General features: G+C 37.7%; 1 protein-coding gene across 1 annotated transcript in view; it reads left to right on the top strand.

Moving 5' to 3' along the window:
* Positions 1-22,041, top strand: part of LOC100767045 (ATP-binding cassette sub-family A member 3) — a 154,563-nt gene that overhangs the window by 36,425 nt on the left and 96,097 nt on the right. The window contains 2 exon segments of the mRNA XM_027410319.2: positions 12,080-12,277; positions 19,042-19,223. Coding sequence (XP_027266120.1) covers positions 12,080-12,277; positions 19,042-19,223 — 380 coding nt within the window.

Genomic DNA, 22,041 nt, shown 5'->3' with positions numbered 1-22,041 from the left:
ATTCCTAGGAATACCTTGTCTACAATACCTTTTCAGATGACCTGGTTTACCACAATTAAAATACCTACCCTTTTGAATTTTGTTAAAATTTGTATGAGTCACTTCTCCTGTCCAAGTATCATCATAAGCATGAGATCCAATATCAGCTGTATTTCTAACTCATTCATCTGTGGGTGCTGTTCTTGCCTTTTAAGGCCTGATCACTCTTTTCCATTCTAAAGTAGCATTTCAGAAGCCAAAGATTCAATTAATATTTGTCTGACTTCTGAATCTGATATCATTCTATTTATAGCTGAAGTCAAACTTTGTAAAAAAAAATCAGTGAAAGCTTCTTTTGGGCCTTGTATAATTTTAGTACATGGCTCAGTCCTCTTTACTGATTCTTCCATCTTTGGTTCAGTCTATTTGGTGTTCTGTAGGCTTCTTGTATTTTCATTGGTGTGTCTTTCTTTAGGTTGGGAAAGTTTTCTTCTATGATTTTGTTGAATATGTTTTCTGTGCCTTTGAGTTGGATTTCTTCACCTTCTTCTATACCTATTATTCTTAGGTTTGGTCTTTTCACAGTGTCCCATATTTCCTGGATATTTTGTATTAGGGATTTGTTGGATTTAAGATTTTCTTTGGTTGATGAGTATTTCTCCTAGTGTATCTTCAACTCCTGATAATCTCTCTTTCCATCTCCTGTATTCTGTTGGTTATGCTTGTGCCTGTAGTTCCTGATGGTTTACCTAGCTTTTCTATTTCCAGAATTCCCTCAGATTGTGCTTTCTTTATTGTCTCTATTTCAGTTTTTACATCTTGAACTGTTTCCTTGAGAGATTTGTTGATATCTTGTATTTTTTGGTTTGTTTTTTCTTCCATTTCTTCAAGGGATTTTCTCATGTCCTCTTTGAGGTCCTCTATCATTTTCATGAAGATGTTTTTAAGGTCATTCTCTTCTGCTTCATCTGCATTGTGATGTTCAGGTCTTGCTGGTGTATGGTTCCTAGTCTCCGGTGGTGTCATATTGGGTTTTCTGTTGTTGAATGTGCTTTTACATTGACTTCTTCTCATCCTTTCTCTTGGTGGGTGTAGCAGGAATCTCTTCCTCTCCTGGTGGGTATGGGACCAAGGTTCCCTTCTGGTAGATGCAAACAGTTCCAATACTCTGATGTCTGTCCTCTTTCGTGGATGGAGGTGGCACTGTTACCTGGACCTTGGCAGTGTCCAGGTGTGTTGGATCCCATTGCCGAGTTCAGATCTGGTGAGCAGACCCCTAGCGTGAGATGCCTCCAAGCAGGGTCGCTGAACCAATCTGATTCTTCCTTCTTGTCCCAAGCATTCAAAGCTGCTGTACAGCATAGGGCCAAGGTGTAATCATCTAATTTAACCTGTCTTTCCAAATCAGCATAGTGGCCCTCACCAAGGATTTGACCGTGGGAATCCTCATAACCTCTAGCCCTAACTTGTTCAATCAACCTAGCTTCCTCTCTCCATCAGATTCTCCACTATAACTGAGGACCAGCTTCCAATATTGCTGTAACTAAATTTGCCTTGTCTTGTGGCCTAATTCTGCTCTGAGTGGCCCAAGAAATTAACATCTGCTTCACAAAAGGTGAATGCATACCACATGAAACTATTGCTTCCTTAAATCTCTTCAAATATAGCATTTCTATAGAATCACAGTTAACTTCTGAATATCCTTAGGGGTAACTGTCATCTGATGGTCTTTCTTGAATGGTAATTGGATGAATTAAGGTTGGTTTCCTAATAAACTTTGGATGTTCCTCTTCAGGTTCATAATGCAATAGTACGGTACTTCTGCTATAAACTTTGTGTGTAAATATTTTTCTAAGGTTCAATAGGTCTTTCTTTTATTTTTATTTTTGTGATTTTAATTAGACCAATTTTAAATTAGAAACAAGCTTCTTTTACATGTCAATCCCAGTTCCCTCTCCCTCCCTGCACCTACCACCTGTCCCTTTCTGCTCCCCAAGGAGGGTGGGGCCTTCCATGGGGGATCTACAAAGTCTGGCATATCATTTGGAGCAGGGCCTAGACCCTCCCCAGTGTGTATCCCTTTATGTGGAGAGGGCTCTGAAAGTCCATTCCTGTACTAAGGATAAATACTGATCCACTACCAGAGGCCCCGTAGATTGTCCAGACCTCCAAACTAACATCCTCCTTCAGGGGATCTGGAACAGTCTTATGATGGTTTCCCAGCTATCAGTCTGGGGTCCATGAGAAACCCCTTGTTCAGGTCAGCTGTTTCTGTGGGTTTCACCAGCCTGGTCTTGACACCTTAGCTCATCACTCCTCCTCTGCAACTGGATTCCAGAGTTCAGCTCAGTAATTAGCTGTGGGTATCTACTTCTACTTCCATCAGCTACTGGGTGAAGGCTCTAGGATGGTATATAAAATAGTCATCAATCTCATTATCTGAGAAGGGCATTTAAGGTAGCCTCTCAACTATTGCTTAGATTGTTAGTTGGGGTCAAACTTGTAGAACTCTGGACATTTCCCTAGTGCCAGAATTCTCTTTAAATGTATAATGGCTCCTTCTATGATGGTATCTCTTTTCTTGCTCTCCTCTATTCTTCCCTTGAGTAGATTCTTCCTGCTCTTTCATATCATCCTCTCCCGTCCTCTTCTCCCCATTACTTTCTTCAAGCTCCCTTACTCCCAATTATCTCAGGAGACCTTGTCCATTTTCCCTTCTCCGAGGGACCATGTCTCTTACACTCCTCATTGTTTCCTAGAATTCTCTGGCAGTGTGGATTTTAGGATGATACTCTTTTGCTCTATGTCTAAAATCCATGTGTGAGGGAGTACATAACATTTTTGTCTTTTTGTGATTGGATTACCTCAGTCAGGATGGTTTCTTCTAGTTCCATCCATTTTCCTTCAGATTTCAAGATTCTGTTGTTTTTTTCCGCTGAGTAGTACTCCATTGTGTAAATGTACCACATTTTCTCCATCCATTCTTCAGTTGAGGGGCATCTAGGTTGCTTCCAGGTTCTGGCTATTACAAATAATGCTGCTATGTACATAGTTGAACAGATGTCCTTGTAGTATGAATGTGCTTCTTTTGGATATATGCCTAAGAGTGGAATTGCTGGATCTTGTGGTAGACTGATTCCCATTTTTCAGAGGAACCGCCATACTGATTTCCAAAATGACTGTACGAGTTTGCATACCCACCAGCAGTAGAGGAATGTTCCCCTTTCTCTACATCCTCTCCAGCATAAACTGTCATTCGTGTTTTTGATTTTAGTCATTCTGAGAGGTATTAGATGGTATCTCACAGTTGTTTTGATTTGCATTTCCCTGTTGGCTAAGGATGTTCAGCACTTTTTTATGTGTTTTTCAGCCATTTTAGAGTCCTCTATGGAGAATTCTCTATTTATTTCTGCACCCCACTTTCTTTAAATCATTTTTTATTTGAATTAGAAACAAGATTGTTTTACATGACCATCTCAGTTCCCTTCTCCCTCCCATCCTCCCATACCACCCCCGCAAACTAAAACCCTACCTATCACATATCCTTTCTTCTATTCTTCCCCTGACTCAACATTTCTGCTCCTTCATGACCTCTGCATCCTTCCTCTTCTTCCCTTCTCATTCTTGTAGCTCCCTCCCCCCTCTTCCCGTGCTCTCAATTTGCTCAAGGTTTCTTGACCCTTTCCCCATCTCCAGGGGACCATGTATGTCTCTCTTAGGGTCCTCCTTATTTACTAGCTTCTCTGGCAGTGTGGATTGTAGGCTGGAAATCCTTTACTCTATGTCTAAAATCCACATATGAGGGAGTACATATCATGTTTGTCTTGTTGTGATTGCTGCACCCCACTTTTTAAATGGATTATTTGGTGTTTTGGAAACTAGTTTTTTGAGTTCTTTGTAAATTTTGGAGATCAGCCCCCTGTCAGATGTGGGTTTGGTGAATATCTTTTCCCATTCTGTGGGCTGCCATTTTGTTTTGTTGGCTGTGTCCTTTGCCTTATAGAAGCTTCTCAGTTTCAGGAGGTCCCATTTATTAATTGTTGATCTTAGTGTCTGTGCTACTGGTGTTATGTTAAGGAAGTGGTCTCCTGTACCAATTCGTTCAAGGGTACCTCCCACTTTCTCTTCTAAGAGGTTCAGTGTGGCTGGATTTATGTAGAGATCTTTGAACCATTTGGACTTAAGTTTTGTGCATGGCAGTAGACTTGGATCTATTTGCAGTCTTCTACATGCCAGCATCCAGTTATGCCAGCACCATTTATTGAAGATGCTCTCCTTATTTATTGCATTGTATATCTTTATATTCTGTGTCAAATATCAGGTGTTTGTAGGTATGAGGGTTAGTATCAGGGTTTTCAATTTGATTCCATTGGTCTACCTGCCTATTTTTGTGTAAATACCAAGCTGTTTTCAGGACTATAGCTCTATAATAGAGCTTGAACTCAGAGATGGTGATGCCTCTGGAAGTTCCTTTATTGTACAGTGTTGTTTTGGCTATCTTGGATCTTTTGTCTTTCCATATAAAGGTGATAATTGTTCTTTCAAGGTATGTGAAGAATTGTGCTAGGATTTTTATAGGGAATACATTGAATCTATAGATTGCTTTTTAGCAAGACTGCCATTTTTACTATGTTGATCCTACCTACCCAAGAGCATGGGAGATATTTCCATTTTCTGGTATCTTCTTTAAATTCTTTCTTTAAAGACTCAAAGTTCTTGCTATACAGGTCTTTCACTTGTTTGGTTAGTGTTACCCCAAGATATTTTATGCTGTTTGTGGCAATTGTAAAGGGTGATGTTTCTCTGATTTCTTTCTCAGCCCATTTATCATCTGTATATAGTAGGGCTACTGATTTTTTTTTCGAGTTAATCTTGTATCCTGCCACTCTACTGAAGGTGTTTATCAGCTGTAGGAGTTCCCTGATAGAATTTTTCTGGTCACTTATGTAAACTATCATATCATCTGAAAATAGTTAAACTTTGACTTCTTTTCCAGTTTTTATCCCTTTGATGTCCTTTGTTGTCTAATTGCACTAGCTAGGACTTCAAGGACAATATTGAAGAGCTATGGAGAGAGTGGACATTATTGTCTTGTTCCTGATTTTAGAGGAATCACATTAAGTTTCTCTCCATTTAGTTTGATGTTGGCTGTTGGCTTGCTGTATATTGCTTTTATTATGTTTAGGTATGTTCCTGTTATCCCTCATCTCTCCAAGACCTCGATCATGAAAGGGGTGTTGGATTTTGTCAAAGGCTTTTTCAGCATCTAGTGAGATGATCATGTGATTTTTTTCTTTCTCATTTTTGTTATATAGTGGATTACATTTATGGATTTTGTATGTTGAACCATCCCTGAATCCCTGGGATGAAGCCTACTTGATCATGGTGTATGATTTTTCTGATGTGTTCTTGGATTTGATTTGCCAGTATTTTATTGAGTATTTTTGCATCAATGTCCATGAGGGAGATATTGTTCTGTAGTTCTCTTTCTTAGTTGTGTCTTTGTGTGGCTTGGGTACCAAAGTTATTGAAGCCTCATCGAAGTAGTTTGGCAATGACTCCTCTGCTTCTATTGTGTGGAATACTTTGAGGAGAATTGGTATTAGCTGTTCTTTGAATTTCCGGTAGAATTCTGAACTGAAGCCATCTGGCCCTGGGCTTTTTTCATTTCGGAGACTTTTAACGAATGCTTCTATTTCATTAGGGGTTGTAGGTCTATTTAAATTGCTTGTGTGTTCTTGATTTAATTTTGGTAAGTGATATCTATCCAGAAAATTGTCCATTTCCTTTAGATTTTTGAATTTTGTGGAATACAGCTTTTCATAATATGGCTGATGATTCTCTGGATTTCCTCAGTGTCCTTTGTTATGTCTCCCTTTTCATTTCTGATTTTGTTAATTTGCATGTTCATTCTCTGCTGTTGGGTAAGTTTGGATAAAGGTTTGTCTATCTTGTTGATCTTCTCAAAGAACCAACTCTGTTGCATTGATTCTTTGTATTGTTTTCCTAGTTTCTATTTTATTGATTTCAGCCCTCAATTTGATCATTTCCTGGCTTCTACTCCTCTGGGGTGAGTTTGCTTCTTTGTGTTCTAGAGCTTCGAGTTATACTGTTAATTCTCTAGTGTGACTATTTTACAGTTTCTTCATGTGGGCACTTAGTGCTATGAACTTTCCTCTTAGCACTGCTTTCAAAGTGTCCCATAAGTTTGGATATGTTGTGTCTTCATTCTCATTGAATTCTAGGAAGTCTTTAATTTATTTTTTCACTTCTTCCTTGACCTAGGAATGGTGCAGTTACACATTATTCAATTTCCATAAGTTTGTAGCTCTTCTGTAATTTGTGTTGTTGTTAAATTCTAACTTAAAGCACAGTAGTCTGATAAGATACAGGGGGTTAGTCCAATTTTTTTGTACCTTTTGAAGTTTGCTATGTTGCAAAGTATGTGGTCAATTTTAGAGAAGGCTCCATGTGGCACTGAGATGAGGTATATTCTTTTGTGTTTGGATGGAATGTTCTATAGATGTCTGGTAAACCCAATTGGGTCATAACTTCTATTAGTTCCTTTGGTTCTTTGTTAAGTTTCTGTTTGGTAGTCCTGTTTAGTGGTGAGGTGGGATGTTGAAGTCTCCCACTATAAGTGTGTGAGGTTTAAAGTGTGATTTGAGTTTTAGTAATATTTCTTTTACGAATGTTGATACCTTTGTATTTGGTGCATAGTTCAGAATTGATACTTCCTCTTGATGGACTTTTTCTGTGATGAATATGAAATGACTTTCTTACTCCCTTTTAATTGATTTTAGTTTAAAGTCTAATTTGTTAGATACTAGGATTGCTAACCCTCTTGTTTATTGGGTCCATTTGATTGGAAAATCTTTTCCCAACCCTTAACTCTGAGGTACCGTCTGTCTTTGAAGTTGAGGTATGTTTCTTGCATGCAGCAGAAGGATGGATTCTGTCTTTGTATCCATTCTATTAGCCTGTGGTTTTTTATAGGTGAGTTAAGACCATTAATATTGAGGGCTATTAATGACCATTGATTGTTCATTCTTGTTTGTTTTGGATTTGTTGGTGGTGGTAGAATTGTGCGTGGATTTACTCCCCCTTTTTCTTTTGGCTGTTGATAAAGTGAGATTATCTGTTGCCTATTTTTTCTGGTTGTAATTAACTTCCTTGGGTGGAGTTTTCCTTCCAGAACTTTCTGTAGGGCTGGATTAGTGAATATGTATTTTTTAAATCTGGTTTTGTCATGGAATATCTTGTTTTCTCCATCTATAGTGGTTGAAAGCTTTTCTGTTTATAGTAGTCTGGGCTGCCATCTGTGGTCTGTTAGTGTTGATAGAATATCTATCCAGGACCTTCTGGCTTTCAGAGTTTCCATGGAGAAGTCAGGTGTAATTCTGATAGGTTTGCCTTTATATGTTAATTGACCTATTTCCTTAGCTGCTCTTAATATTCTTTCTTTATTCTGTATGTTTGGGGTTTTGATTATTACGTGGCAAAGAAAGTTTTTGTGGTCCATTCTATTTGGTGTTCTGTAAACTTCTTGTACTTTTATTGGCATGTCTTTCTTTAGGTTGGGAAAGTTTTCTTCTGTGATCTTGTTGAATATGTTTTCTGCGTCTTTGAGGTAGGTTTCTTCACCTTTTTCTATACCTATTATTCTCAGGTTTGGCCTTTTCATGGTGTCCCATATTTCCTGGTTATTTTTTGTTAGGTATTTGTTGGACTTAAGGTTTTCTTTGCTGGATGAATCTATTTCTCCTAGTGTATCTTCAGCGCCTGAGATTCTCTTCCATCTCTTGTATTCTGTTGGTTATGCTTGCATCTGTAGTTCCTGATCATTTCCCCAGCTTTTCTATTTCCATCATTCCTTCAGTTTGTGTTTTCTTTATTGTCTCTATTTCAGCTTTCAGGTCTTGAACTGTCTCAATTTTTTCCTTCAGCTGTATTTTCTTCGCTTTCCTTAAGAGATTTGTTGATTTCTTGTATTTTTTGGTTTCTATTTTCTTCCATTTCTTTAAGGGATTTTCTCATATCCTCTTTGAGGGCCTCCATCATTTTCATGAAGTTGTTTTTAAGGTCCTTCTCTTCTGCTTCATCTGCATTGTGATGTTCAGATCTTGCTGGTGTAGAGTCCCTAGACTCTGGTGGTGTCATATTGGTTTTTCTGTTGTTGAATGTCTTTTTTGTATTGTCTTCTTCCCATCCCTTCTTCCAGTGGGTGCAGAAGGAGTTTCTTTCTCTCCTGGTGGGTACAGAACCAAGGTTCCCTTCTGGTGGGTGCACACAAGTTCAATACTCTGATGGCTCTCCTCTTCCTTGTCCCATGGGCAGAGAAAGGGTGCTGGCTGGCAGTCTTTGGCTGGGCTGGACCCTGCCAGCATGGAATCCGAAGTGCACAGTCCCCTCATTCAGTCTTCTAAGGGTGGTATCTTAATTTTTCGTATTTGGCACCAACATTAAACAACCTTTTAAAGGATAAAACGTGAATTACCAAACTGATAATGATTATAATTGGCATTATGTAAATCCCAGCCAAATTACTTATTCCTTCATTTAATTGTTACATTTTCTAGCTATCCATTGTGGAGTTATACAAAGCCTTAACTCCTTCTAGCATAATATTGTTTCCCATTTTTAACATGGGAAAAAAACTTTTTTAAACTAATTTCTCCCTTTAAGAATTCCCAATTGTCTCACCCAATCTCCTGATGATGACAGTTAAGTGTGAGGCTGGCTGTCGTTGTGTAGCACAATTGGGCAGAAAACTATAGAAGGTGCACAGCCTGGCTGAGGGTAGCTATAGCTGCTCATTCATATCTGTGAGCTGAGAATGTGTTACAGTTGCAACAGCAATAGAAGTCCAAGCTGGTGTCATGGCAGCTAACCTAGTGGCAGCAGCCTGAGGATAGGGGATCAGGGGAAACCTACAACCCACAGGGAGAAGGAGCCAAGGAGCCAGCCATCTGAAAAACAGACAAAGGGGGGTGTACTGAAGAAGCCTGAAGGCAGAGCCAGCTGGTCATGTGCAGCTAACTTTGGTGGTGTTTGGAGCCCAGGTACCTGTGGAATTTGGGGCCTGTAGAATTTGGGTGGCAAAGCCGGGACAAGTGGCTACCTTGTGATTTTGTGCCCCGAGTTGGATACCGGGTTAAGCATTTATCTAGTTATTCTTTACCAAAAAAAAAAAATCACAAGTCAGAAATTGGGGTAAGAATATTGGAGAAGCTACCAGTGACCCCCAACCTCTTCTGTTATTTCCTCCAAAAAGGCCAAGATCCTCTCTAAGCCCTGCCTGACTACCTCTTTAGTCCTCCAAAAAATGTATATAATTAATTTTGGTTAGCTAGTGGGTAGCTCCACCCTTGAATTCAAAACAAGCTTTGTTGTCAGAATGCAATCAATATATCACACAACACTTTGTGTGATACCAAGAATTGGAAAACCCAAGACAATAGTGAAAACTTGCATTATACTAAGGTAAAGGAAATGTGATTACTGAAATGATTAAGCAACCATTTCAATGTTATCAAACGATTACATGTTCTCTGGCCACCACTATAGAAAAATTTCAGCAAAGAACTGTAAGTTATGAGAAGGAATCAACTATAATTTGTGGACTTGAAAACACAAAAACTAGGGAGGAAACCAATAAAATGAAGATAAAGTAGATAAAAGAGGTATAAGCGAGATGGGCAATAGTACTTAATTTAAAAATAAATGTAAAAATAAAGACAAAATACAAGGGAAAGAATTGACTTTATAAGACCAGGGACAAAATGTATAATACATACCATTGAAATATCAGAAGATCAGCATAAATGTGGGATTTTTACAGGCAGGAAACATAGAGGAGCTTGTCAAGATAAAGAATGGCATGAGTAATAACTTCCTGAAGAGGATTCCAATAGCTCAGAGTTGAGGAGTGTTTGTCAGTGTTCATCTGATAGAAGGTTAATATCTAGAATAAAGTACTCATAAAAAAGAACTATATTTCTTTTTGCTAGTTTCTAACCCAGTCAGTTCTTCACTGCTGTCTTTTCTCATATTCCCTCTCTCCTCATCCTCTTTGTTCCCCCTTTTGACTTGATGCTGCCATTACAGTCCCCCCCATACATAACTATTCTATTTCTCTTTCTTGATGAGATCTATCTATACCCCTACTCCCTAACTCTATACCTAACTTCTGTTGTTCTGTGGACTTAGTTGCTTATCAATGACATAAGAGCTAACATCCACATATAAGCAATTATATGCTTATATGTGGCATATAAAGTACTCATACCATGTTTACTCTCCATCTGAGTCCATGCATTTTTCCCTCAGAGTCCTTCATGTTTCCTAGTTTCTTTGGTGAAGAGGATTGTAGGCTGGTAATCCTTTCCTCTATGTTTAAAATTCATATATGAGTGAGTACATACCATGTTTGTCTTATTGTGACTGGGTTACCTCACTCAGAATGGTTTTTTCCTAGTTCCATCCATTTGCCTGTGAATTTCAAGATTCCAATGCTTTTTTCCACTGAGTAGTATTCCAATGTGTAAATGCACACATTTTCTCTATCTATTCTTTAGTTGAGGGGCATCTAGGTTGCTTCCAAGTTCAGGCTATTACAAACAATGCTGCTATGAACATGGTTGAACATATGTCTGTAGGGGATGTTGTAACCATGCCTCAGGCATGGCCAGGCACCCCTGTAGCCAGCCCCTAAGCAGACATGGCTACAGCATCCCCTACATATGTCCTTGTTGTATGAACATGCATTATTTGAGTATATGCCCAAGAGAGAAATGGCTGGATCTTGAGGTAGACTGATTCCCATTTTCCTAAGTAAATGCCATACTGATTTCCAAAGTGGTCTTACAAGTTTACACTCCCACTAGCAATGGAGGAGTGTTCCTTTCTCTCCAAATCCTCTCCAGCATAGATTGTCATTGGTGTTTTTGATTTTAGCCATTCTGGCTGGCATAAGATGGTATCTCAGAGTTGTTTTGAGTTGCATTTCTCTGATGGCTAAGGATTTTGAGCACTGTAAGTATCTTTCAGTCATTTTATATTCCTCTGTTGAGAATTCTCTATTTAGTTCTGCATCCCACTTTTTAATTTCATTGATGGGTGTTTTGGTGGCTAGCTTCTTGAGTTCATTGTATATTTTGGAAATCAGCCCTCTGTCAGATGTGGGGTTGGTGAAGATCTTTTCCCATTCTGTGGGCTATCATTTTGTCTTACTGACTGTGTCCTTTGCCTTACAGAAGCTTCTCAGTTTCAGGAGGTCCTGTTTATTAATTGTAGATCTCAATGTCTGTGCTACTGGTGTTATGTTTAGGAAGAGGTCTCCTGTACCAATTCACTCAAGGGTATCTCCCACTTTCTCTTCTAGAAGATTCAGTGTGGCTATATTTATGTTGAGATCTTTGAACCATTTGGACTTAAGTTTTGTGCATGGTTATAGATATGGATCTATTTGCAATCGTCTGCATGTCTGAATCCAGTTGTGCCAGCACCATTTGTTGAAGATGCTTTCTTTTTTCCATTGTATATCTTTAGCTTCTTTGTAAAAAATCAGGTGTTCATAGGTGTGTGGGTTAATATCAGGGTTTTCAATTTGATTCCATTGGTCTATCTGTCTATTTTTATGCCAATACCAAACTGTTTTCAGGACTATAGCTCTGTAATAGAGCTTGAAGGATGATGATGCCTCCAGAAGTTCCTGTATTGTACAGGGTTCACTAACACTGATTTTATGTCCTATTAATATTTTGATGAGAATTTATTTCTCTTTCCTTTTTAATTCTCTCATACAATACATTCTGACCACAGTTTCCCCTTCCTCCATTCCTCCTACTTTTCCTCCACTTCCCCTCTCCCCAGATGTACTCTCCCACCATTTCCCTTCAGAAAAGAGCAGGTTCCAGATAACAAAATCTCATGCTTGTGGGCTTAACAACTAGTATTTAGTAGTCATCTACATGTTCAGTTATTCTGTCTTGTTATGTAGATGAGACTGGAAACATAGTAACTTTTTAGAAACAATCTAGTCAACATTGTTAGTACTCTGTTATAGTATAAAAAGTTAATTGTAATTTCTTATTTGAAGCTCATTTAGCTGCTTCTGCTGGAAACCTCCTGTTTTTTGCCAGTTTCTTTCCCTATAACTTCATCTCTAAACACTATGGAATGTTGAACCTTACTTCCAAAGTGACTGCCTGTCTGAGCGCAAATGTTGCATTGGCACTGGGGCTTAATATTTTAATCAAGTTGGAAATACAAGGTGGGTATTGGTACTGCTGATTCAGTTCTTACAGGGACACAGGAAATGAGAAAGTAAGAAAATGTTATATTTTCCAAAATTTGTTTATTATATAGGTGATTATGTAAAATATGAAAAACGAGCTGGGGTAGCTATCCTAGTATCTAACAAGTTAGACTTCAAACTAAAATCAATCAAAAGAGATGAAGAAGGTCATTTCATATTCATCACAGGAAAAATCCATCAGGAAGAAGCCTCAATTCTAAACATCTATGCCCCCAATACAAAGGCACCAACCCTTCGTAAAAGAAACATTATTAAAACTCAAATCACAAGTAAGGCCTCACACAGTTATAGTGGGAGACTTCAACACCCCACTCTCACCCCTGGACAGGACCACCAGACAGAAACTTAACAAAGAGACAAAGTAACTAACAGAAGTTATGACCCAATTGGGATTAACAGACATTTATAGAACTTTCTATCCAAACACAAAAGAATATACCTTCTTTTCAGCATCACATGGAACCTTCTCAAGAATCGACCACATTCTCAACAACATAGCAAACCTTAATAGGTACAAAAAAATTGGAATCATCCCCTGTGTCTTATCAGACCACCATGCTTTAAAGATAGAAATCAAAAACAAATCAAAGTGCAAAAAACCTAGCAACTCATGGAAATTGAACAACATGCATTTGCAACATTCCTGGGTCAAGGAAAAAATAAAGAAAGAAATTAAAGACTTCCTAGAATTCAATGAAAATGTTGACACAACATACCCAAACTTATGGGACATTTTGAAAGCAGTACTAAGAGGAAAGTTCATAGCTCTAAGTGCTCACATGAAGAAACTAGAGAATAGCCACACCAGAGATCTGACATCACAGCTGAAAGCTCTAGAAAAAATGGAAGCAAATTCACCACAGAGGAGCAGACGACAGGAAATAATCAAACTGAGGGCAGAAAGCAATAAAGTTGAAACAAAGAAAACAATTCAAAGAATCAACATCACAAAGAGGCGGTTCTTTGAGAAAATCAACAAGATAGGCAAACCATTATCCAAATTAACCAAAAGGCAGAGAGAGATCATGCAAATTAACAAAATCAGAAATGAAAAGGGGGACATAACAACAGACACTGAAGAAATCCAGAGAATCTTCAGGTCGTACTTTGAAAACCTGTACTCCACAAAATTGGAAAATTTAAAGGAAATGGACAATTTTCTGGACAGTTATCACTTACCAAAATTGAATCAAGAACCGATAAGCAACTTAAATAGACCTATAACCTCTAAGGAAATAGAAGCAGTTATCAAAAGTCTCCCAACCAAAAAAAGCCCGGGGCCAGATGGATTCACTGCAGAATTCTACCAGAAATTTAAAGAAGTGCTAATACCAATACTCCTCAAATTGTTCCACACAATAGAAACAGAAGGGACATTGCCAAACTCTTTTTACAAGGCTACAATAAGCTTGATACCCAAGCCACTCAAAGACACAACTAAGAAAGAGAACTACAGACCAATATCCTTCATGAACATTGATGCAAAAATTCTCAATAAAATCCTAGCAAATGGAATACAAGATCATATCAGAGAAATCATCCACGATGATCAAGTAGGCTTCATCCCAGGGATGCAACGATGGTTCAACATATGAAAATCCATCAATGTAATCCACCATATAAACAGACTGAGAAAAAAAACACATGATCGTCTCATTAGATGCCGAAAAAGCCTTTGACAAAATCCAACACCCCTTCATGCTAAAGGTCTTGGAGAAATCAGGGGTAACAGGAACATGCCTCAACATAATAAAAGCAATATACAGCAAGCTAACAGCCAACATCAAATTAAATGGAGAGAAACTCGATCCAATTCCTCTAAAATCAGGGACAAGACAAGGCTGTCCACTCTCTCCATACCTCTTCAATATTGTCCTTGAAGTTCTAGCTAGAGCAATAAGACAACAAGAGGAGATCAAATTGGAAAGAAAGAAGTCAAACTCTCACTATTTGCAGACAATATGATAGTCTACATTAGTGACCCAAAAAACTCTACCAGGGAACTCCTACAGCTGATAAACACCTTCAGCAAAGTGGCAGGATACAAGATTAATTCAAAAAAATCATAGCCCTACTATACACCGATGATACATTGGTGGAGAAAAAAATCAGAGAAACATCACCCTTTACAATTGCCACAAACAACATAAAATACCTTGGGATAACACTAACCAAAAATGTGAAAGACATGTACCATTAGAATTTTGAGTCTATAAAGAAAGAAATTAAACAAGATACCAGAAAATGGAAAGATCTCCCATGCTCTTGGATAGGTAGGATCAATATAGTAAAAATGGCAATCTTGCCAAAAGCAATCTATAGATTCAATGCAATCCCCATCAAAATCCCAACACAATTCTTCACAGACCTTGAAAGAACAATTCTCTATTTTATACGGAAAAACAAAAGACCCAGGATAGCCACAACATCCCTATACAATACAGGAACTTCTGAAGGCATCACCATCCCTGACTTCAAGCTCTATTACAGAGCTATAGTCCTGAAAACAGCTTGGTATTGGCACAAAAATAGACAGGTAGACCAATGGAATAGAATTGAAAACCCTGATATTACCCCATACACCTATGAACACCTGATTTTTGACAAACAATCCAAATTTATATAATGGAACAAAGAGAACATCTTCAACAAATGGTGCTGGCATAACTGGTTGCAGACATGTAGAAGACTGAAGTTAGACCCAAGCCTATCGCCTTGCACGAAACTTAAGTCAAAATGGATCAAAGATCTCAACATAAATCCAGCTACACTGAACCTATTAGAAGACAAAGTGGGAAATACCCTTGAATTAATTAGTACAGGAGACCGCTTCCTGAACATTACACCTATAGCACAGACACTGAGGTCAACAATTGATGAATGGGACCTCCTGAAACTGAGTAGCTTCTGTAAGGCAAAGAAGACAGTAAGCAAGACAAAACGGCAGTCCACAGGCTGGAAAAAGATATTCACCAACCCCACATCTGACAGAGGGCTGATCTCCAAAATATACAAAGAACTCAAGAAGCTAGTCTCCAAAACACCAAACAACCCAATTAAAAAGTGGGATAAAGAACTAAATAAACAATTCTCAATAGAAGAATCTAAAATGGCTGAAAGACACATAAGAAAGTGTTCAACATCCTTAGCCATCAGGGAAATGCAAGTCAAAACAACTCTGAGATACCATCTTACTCCTGTCAGAATGGCTAAAATCAAAAACACCAATGACAGCTCATGATGGAGAAGATGTGGAGAAAGGGGAACACTCCTCCACTGCTGGTGGGAGTGCCAACTTGTACAGCCACTTTGGAAATCCATATGGCGATTCCTCAAGAAAATGGGAATGAGTCTACCACAAGATCCAGCAATTCCACTCTTAGGCATATACCCAAAAGAAGCACATTCATACAACAAGGACATCTGTTCAACTATGTTCATAGCAGTACTATTTGTAATAGCCAGAAAGTGGAAGCAGCCTAGATGCCCCTCAATGGAAGAATGGAATCTTGAAATTTGCAGGAAAATGGATGGATCTAGAAGAAATCATTCTGAGCGAGGTAACCCAATCGCAAAAAGACAAATATGGTATGTACTCACTCATATGCGCATTAGAGTAAGGATTACCAGCCAACAATCCACACTGCCAATGAAGCTAATAAACATGGAGGTCCCTAAAAGAGACATACATGGTCCTCTGGAGAAGGGAGAGGCTCAAGATCTGCTGAGCAAATTGGGAGCACAGGAAAGGGGGGGAAGGAGATAGGAGAATGAGAAGGAGAGAGGAAGAGGGATGCCGAGGATATGAGGGAGCAGAAAATATGAGTCAGGGGAAGAATACACGATAACAAGAATGGAGATATAATAGAGGGAGACACTTTTGGTTTGCAGAGAAATCAGGCACTAGGGAAATGTCTGGAGATCTACAAAGATGACACCAGCTAACTATCTCAGCAACAGAGGAGAGGCTACCTCAAGTGCACTCCCCTGATTATGAGATTGATGACAGACTTATATGCCCTCATTCAGCAGCTGGTGGAAGTAGAAGCAGACACCCATAACCAATCACCGATCTGAACTGGAACCCAGATGCAGATAGCTGGAATACCAGCATGGGACTGATCCAGACCCAAGGAACATGGTTTTCTGTGAGGAAACCTCGGAAATCTATGGGACCTCCTGTAGGAGCCCAGTGTTTATCCCTAGCATAGGTGTGGACTTTGGGAGCCCATTCCATATAGAGGAATACTCCCTGAGCCAAGACACACAGGGGTGGGCCTAGGCCCTACCCCAAAGGAAACGAAACACTCTGATGACACCCTATGGAAGGCCTCACCATCCAGGGGGAGCAGAAAAGATATGTGACAGATAAGGTTTTAGTGGGGGGTGGTGGTGGCAGGGGAGGACAGGAAGGAGAGGGAACTGGGATTGTCATGTAAAACAATCCTGTTCCTAATTCAAATAAAAAAGTTGGAAAAAAGAAAAAGAAAAAAAAGAAAAATCTAAAGCTTCCACACCTAGCTAGAAAGCTATTGGCAGTTAATGGGCAGAGGAATAATTGTCAGTTTCTTCAGCACTGTAGCCCATGATAAGTTGACTATAGTCAATGATGCCCTACACACATGCATGTATAGACAGCACCAATTGGATTCAAGGATTATAAAAGAAAAAAAGACATGAAGTTGAGAGAGGAATTGTGAGGAAGTCAGGAAGAGTGAGTTAGAGTGGGTGAGCAAGGGGTGGATATGTCCTAAATGCATATATTTGTGTATGGAATTACCAATGAACAATTTTTTTAAAGAAAAGAAAAATCTAAACTCAAATTGTCCCATCTCTTTTTTCTGTGAACCTACACTGTCAAACCATTTAAGAACTTTTATTATTTTTGTACTCTAAAAAATTCTTGAACTTTTCCCCATGCAAGGATGTGCTTTTATTCTTTTTGTAATATTGTTTAGTATTTCATTATAATAAGTTGAATCAACCACTTCCTTTTCCATATATGTTTAAGTGGCTTATGGTCCTTGCTGTTATCCATGGCAGTTTATGTGTATGTGGTCAGTGTGCATATTAATTAAAGATAAATTTTTAATTGACAAAGCACTAACCTACAGAAGGCAAGATGGCAATGCCTATATCCTAATTACTTAGGAGGCCAAGATGGAACTTGAGCCCTAGAGTTTGAAACCATCCTGTAGGACATAGCAAAACTATAGATCATTTTTTAAATGTCTAAGCTATAAAATTCCTGTCTCATAAAGTGCTTATAGCTTAAATTTTATTTATATTACAGTAGCTATCAAAAGATGGCTATATATATACTGATTATAATATACTGATTTTAGAGTCTTTTAATACCAATGTCATTAGCATTTTATGACTTGATACTAGTTTTGGTTTTTTGTTTTTGTTTTTGTTTTTTTGGGGGGTGTTTTCTTTTGTTGAGATAGAATCTCAACTATTTAGCCCTGGCTGGCCTAGAATTTATAATGTAAACCAGGCTAGTGTCAAACTCAGAGATCCACCTGACTCTGCTTCCAGAGTGTTGGGATTAAAAGCAGAAGCCACATAATGAATTCTTAATGTGTTAGTGTTGTATATTTTGCTGTTCTTTAGTTGTTCAGGTTACTTTACATCTGAATTTTAGGATCAAGTCCATCAACTTCTATGAAAATTATTGTCAGGACTTAGTGAAATTTTTGTTCTATTTACCAATTAATGTGAAAATTAAGAATACATAATTTCCTCATCTATGAATAAAAAGTTTCCAATAAATAGCCTATCCAAGGATGTGTATGTTATTTATAGATATTTCCATAATTCTTATTTTGCATGAAGTATTAACAACCTACATTGTTTCTTCTAGGTGTCTTATTTCCATTAGTTTATTGTGGGAGAGCACAACCTTTTAGTTTCCTAATAGCTTGTTTTTATCAGGCACATCAATTTTACATTAGTTATTGTCTCCTTTCTCTATTATAAACTTTATCCTTTAGGAACCGCATTTTGTTTGAGGCTGGAGTGACTTCTCAGCTTACAGGAAATTTCCTGGAGGGTAAATTTAGACTCCTATTTTTTCTGTGATTTCTAATTTATTACTTAACCTCTCAAAATCAATTAAATTTTGATAATCATTTTTGATTCCTCAGAATATTTTTCTCATATTATTTCCCTTTCTTTTAAAAGATACAGTATTCATAGATGTTTTTGAGGGGGAAAAGGAGGTCAGAGTTGAACAGATGAACTTAATGAGCTGTTATCTTTAACTCTTGCCTCTGTTGAAGCACTGTTCTTTGCAAACCTAATTCCTTTCCTGTTATGGAGGCAGGAAAGGAAAAGCATTTCTTTTCTTCCTTTGGTGACTTTCTTTTTGCCCTTTCCTCCATGTTAAATTAACTCCTTGTTTTCATCTCATGATTAGTAGGCAGTCAATCTTCAGTGCTGTTGAATATATTTACACATTTGGGCATTCTTGTTCTTGTTTCTGTGGAAGACTAGCTTGAGGGGAAAGTAACAAGATAGATTCTATTGAATCTACTTTTTCCTTGCTGTTTTTTGTTTGTTTGTTTCCGTTAATTCATTTTTAAGCATTCCTAATTGTTTTGAAAGGTTTTGAAGAAAACAGAAAAATGCAAGCATCATTTTTCTGTAGCAATACAATTACTAAGGGTTACCAACAAATAGGTGCAGAGTACCAAGTCTCAAAGATTTCATCCATGCCCAATGTCTCCTTTACTTTTCAGAGATTGGTGTTAAATGGCATAACCTTTGGAAACCAGCCAATCTTGAGGATAACCTCATCTTTGGCTATATGTTTGGAATGCTTTTGTTTGATGCATTCTTATACAGCCTTGTCACCTGGTATATAGAGACTGTCTTTCCTGGGCAGTGCGGTGTGCCTCAACCATGGTACTTTTTCCTTACGGTGAGTTCCTTTTTTCTTTATATTTTTCTTTTACTGAACATAGATTTTTTCATACAATATAATGCGATTATGGTTTTCTGTCCTTCAACTCTTTGAGATCCTCCTGTCTCCCTTTATGTTGAGTTTTAATGCTGCTGTTAATTCCAAATGGCCATAGTCCTTGTAAACCTACTTCATAAATGGTGTAATCAAATCTAAAAGCCAAATTCAGATCAACCTAACCTATATGTCACCAGTATTGAGACACATTATCCATTTCTTACTATACCATTAAGTCTCCTCTGTATATAGTTGTATAGCATGTGTGGATAAAACTCTGGAACTTTTAAAACTGTGAGCACTATCACCTCTGTAGCCAGACAATATAATCCCTTAGATTAGAGGGTGGGGAAACAAAGGGAACTCACACCAATTTAATGTGTGGTGCTTTCTTAGATTCTAGCAAAGAGAGAACTAAATGATCCCTGTATCTTAGTTTCACCATTTGGTCCCTTTCAGAGGGATGACCATTTATTTGCATAGAGTAGAAAAGTGCCTGCTTCTTTTCCTTCAGATTTCCTAATAATGACTGGGTGATCCACAGTGAAGACACTATGGCCAAGGGTGATGAGCCATGACTTCAAGTTCATTTTCCAAAAATTCAGTTCTGTCCTTCTACCTTGAAAACCACTCTCTAACAGTTTTTTCTTAAAAACTTAAGGTTAAAATTATAGATAATTTGGCTGAAAAAATGTTATACCTGAAAATACAGCTTTGTTCTTCTTGAAGTGTAAATACAGCCTAACTGTTTCCTAGTTCTTAGAAATCTTCACTTTTTTCATGAGATACATATGACATGAAATTATGAATTTTTAAAGGAAGTCACTAGTACTTGGTGTATTTACAAGGTACAGTCACAGTATGCAAACTTGACCTCTCTACTCATAGTTTTTCATCCCCAAGAACTATTACCTAAGAAGAAGTAATATCCAGTTTTTATATTTCAGGCACCTCTAATTTGCTTGATTTTTCAATGAATTTATATATTCAGGATGTATTATAAAAATGCAGTCTTAATAGTAAACTATTTGTCGGTGCTTCAAGTAGTTTTCCATATTGTAGTATGAACAGATATTTGCATCCTGTTGTATGGCTGCATAGCATTACATATCTCATTTGAGGACATATATATTATTTTTGTCTCTTGTGAAACAGACTATTTTTACTTTGAGTATATAGCTAAGGATGTAACTACTAGCTCTTACGGCACTTCTGCATTTCATGTTTTGAAAACAATCAGAGCTTATATTTCTTGTTGCATCCCCCAACCCATAAAGTATTAAGGTTCCATTCCTTCACTCATACTTCCTTTTATAGTAGTTACTGTAACATGAAAGTTTCTCTGGCCCAGCTAGGCCTCACTGCCCTTCTCTGCCCCAAAGAAACACGCAGATGCTTTATTAGTTATAAATACTTTTGGCCTTTGGTTAAGGTTTCTTATTTGCCATCTCAGTCTTAATTATTAACCCATTTCTAATAATGTAAGTATTTCCACATGGCCTTACCTTACCAGAGAAAAGGTCCAGGCCTCTTACTCTTTTAGTGTCTACGTCCCATCTGCTCAGCATCTCCACAGAGAAGAGAGCGATTTCCTGCTTGTCCCTGCTTATATTCTGATTCTGCCTGCTATGTCACTTCCTGCCTGGATCACATGGCGACTTCTCTTTACTATATTTCCCAGAATCCTCCTCAACTCCTAGTCCCACCTATCTTGCTTCCTTATTGGCCAAAAGGGCTTTATTCAACAACCAATAAGATAAACATATACACAGAAGGACATTTCTCATCAAGTTACTGTAATAGATTTTATGTGACATTTAATTGAGTTTCCTGATAAACAATCATAGGTATGCTGTTTATGTTCCTCTTGACCTATGGCCTTTGTATTTGTTTAGAGATATAAATTCAGGTCCTGTGCACATTCAGTAATTGTTTGTTACTTATGTATCTGATATACTAAACCCTTCTTTCATATATTATTTGCAAATATTCTCTCCCATCCTATAAATCATTCTTTTATTCTTCATTATATTCTTTAACACACAGAAGTTCTTAGTTTTGATGAACCAATTTTTATCTGTTTTTTATTTGTTTATATAATTCATATCATTTCTAGGAACCATTGTGAAATACAAGGTCATAAAGATTTGTCTTTTCACTTTCTCCTAAGAGTTGAGTTTTTGCTCTTGTACTTCTTGAATCAATACTTTATGTAGTATGAGATAGTAGTCTACCTTCTTGCTTTTGCACAGATACTCTAATATTCCAATACCATGTTTTGAAGAATTACTCACTTCCTGTTGAATGTGGCCATGGCACTGTAGATGAAAAACAATTAGCAATTAGCAAAAAACGTATGGGTTGTTTCTTGATTCTCAGTCTTAATCCTGTGTATATATCCTTGATCCAATATGACACCATTTTGTTATTATAGCCATGGTATAAGTTTTAAAATCTGCAAGTGTGAGGCATCCATCTTTGTTGTTCTTTTGAAGATTGTTTAGGAGTAACAAAGGGTTTGTGTGATTCATTGTGATCCTGAGTTTCAGCTTTTCTGCAAAAATGGCCATTGGAATTTAGACAGGGATTGGACTGTAGTGGCAGATTTAGATATTGTTGCCATCTTAGAATGATTAGGTTCCAACTCAGGTGTCTTCTGTTTTATTTTGGTAGTCTTCAGATTCTTTCAATAGTACTTGAAGATTTTCACTGTAGTGATCTCTTATTTCTTTACTTAATCTGTTTATTCCTCATATTTTGTTTGTTTTTGGATTTTTTC

This window comes from Cricetulus griseus, chromosome 3 (assembly GCF_003668045.3).
Source record: "Cricetulus griseus strain 17A/GY chromosome 3, alternate assembly CriGri-PICRH-1.0, whole genome shotgun sequence".
In the NCBI taxonomy this organism is placed as follows: domain Eukaryota; kingdom Metazoa; phylum Chordata; class Mammalia; order Rodentia; family Cricetidae; genus Cricetulus; species Cricetulus griseus.
Note: the sequence above shows the minus strand (reverse complement) of the source record. Positions and strands in the feature narration are given on the sequence as shown.